The following is a 1688-nucleotide window of genomic DNA, read 5'->3' as shown; positions in this document are numbered from 1 at the left end:
TGGTTCAAACTCACTAGCTGCTCTTCTAAAACCTTAAACAGAGTCATTATGAGTCAGAAACAACTTGATGGCATTTAACAACAACAGAACGAGCTGACACTCATGGAGGCATTCTTTGACTGTAGAATGCAAATACTTAACCATTGTTATTTGTTGGTGTTGTTGTTAAGTGCCATTGAGTTGAGTCCGACCCGTAGTGACCCTTTATAGGGTTTCCAAGGAGCAGCTGGTGAGCTTGTACCATTGTTATTTAGACCCTAAAAAATCCTTTGAATTTCACAGATTGAAGTTGGCTCATACATATGAAGTGTCATCATATTGACATAGTTTGATTTGAAATTCAAGTGGAAATTCTTACATATTTCTGAAAAGTCAGTTTTCCCCTGCATGAATGTTTTTTTAAAGGCCTTTTAAAACTTGGTGGTGAACAGTAATATTTTTTTGTAAACTAGTCTATAAAAATGAGTTGTAATTTGTTCCTTTTCACAACAGGGCATCCGCAGGACCTGTTGATACTGGCCCAGAATATCAGCAAGAGCTGGAGAAGGAAATGTTTAAGCTTAAGCAAATGTATGGTAAAGCAGATATGAATACCTTCCCTAACTTCACATTTGAAGGCAAGTCTTTTTCATTTCAGACTTATTCCTGTTGGTGATTACTTTAAATGAATATTTTTGCTTAATGATTTATTTGGGTTTAAAGGATTAAATAGAGGACAAATGCAGATGAAGTTACTAGTGACATGTGCACAGGAGGCTCTTGAATTAAGTGTTTACCACTAGTTTAATACTGGAAATCTGGAGTCAGACTCCCTGATCGCGGATTCAGATACTATCATTTATTATCTGTGGTCTTAGATGATTACCTATTACCTGTTTGCTCATATGACATTTAGGGAGAATTCTGTCTGCCTCATATGGCTATTGTAAATAAATATTTAACATGTGTAAAGTCAATTAATAGAGATCCTGGAGTAGTAAGTACTGACTAAATTTTTTACTTAGATTTTCATATAGATGTTACAAAGAAATGTTTGTTTTACTTCTGAAAAGTCATATTTTTTAGAATACATGTATTGTTACATAGATACTTAAATATGTCATTGTTATATAGATGCTTAAAAACTAAATATTTTAACGATCAGAAGATTGATTTATTAAATATTGAAGAGTTCTCAGTAATACATATTATTACAGTATGTCTAAGTATGCACCTCTTTTCTTTTCCCCACCTAGATCCCAAATTTGAAGTCATTGAGAAACCCCAGTCCTGATGCAGTACATAAAATTGATACTACAATTTCTTATGAATTCATTGTATAATTAAACTGTGATCGGAATAAACATATTGCATAATTGTCAAGTGTTCTTTTGTTCATTCTAACTCCAAATGAATTATTTAATGATAGTGAGTATCTGCTTAAGTATATTGAGTTCTGATTTAGGGGTTTTTTTAAATCCTTTTGATTATGAAGCAGATGGAAACTTTCAACAAACTGGAAACAACTTGCCTGTAACCCTGCCAAATATATATTTTTTTAATGTTTTATTGTGAATTATGTGATAGTTTATATGGGAGAACATTAGCTTTATATTTTTCCTATCGTATATCGTTTCATTGCCATATTACAATCCCCTGCATGCATCATCTACCAACCAAAGTATACCCTGCAAGCCTGCCCCTGTGGT

The 1688-nt window shown here is 33.1% G+C and overlaps 1 protein-coding gene across 2 annotated transcripts in view; it reads left to right on the top strand.

The window, feature by feature from the left end:
• The window catches only part of ATP5J (ATP synthase, H+ transporting, mitochondrial Fo complex, subunit F6), a 16239-nt gene extending 14966 nt beyond the window's left edge, over positions 1–1273 (top strand). For both annotated transcript variants that reach the window (XM_006872467.1, XM_006872466.1), the window contains exons 3-4: positions 493–617; positions 1236–1273. In XM_006872467.1, the coding sequence (XP_006872529.1) occupies positions 493–617; positions 1236–1273 (163 nt within the window). The remainder of the gene's footprint in view (positions 1–492; positions 618–1235) is intronic.
• Positions 1274–1688: the final 415 nt, after the last annotated feature.

The sequence above is a fragment of the Chrysochloris asiatica genome, unplaced genomic scaffold, assembly GCF_000296735.1.
Source record: "Chrysochloris asiatica unplaced genomic scaffold, ChrAsi1.0 scaffold00199, whole genome shotgun sequence".
Taxonomy (NCBI): Eukaryota; Metazoa; Chordata; class Mammalia; order Afrosoricida; family Chrysochloridae; genus Chrysochloris; species Chrysochloris asiatica.
This window is presented reverse-complemented; position numbering and strand designations above follow the sequence as displayed.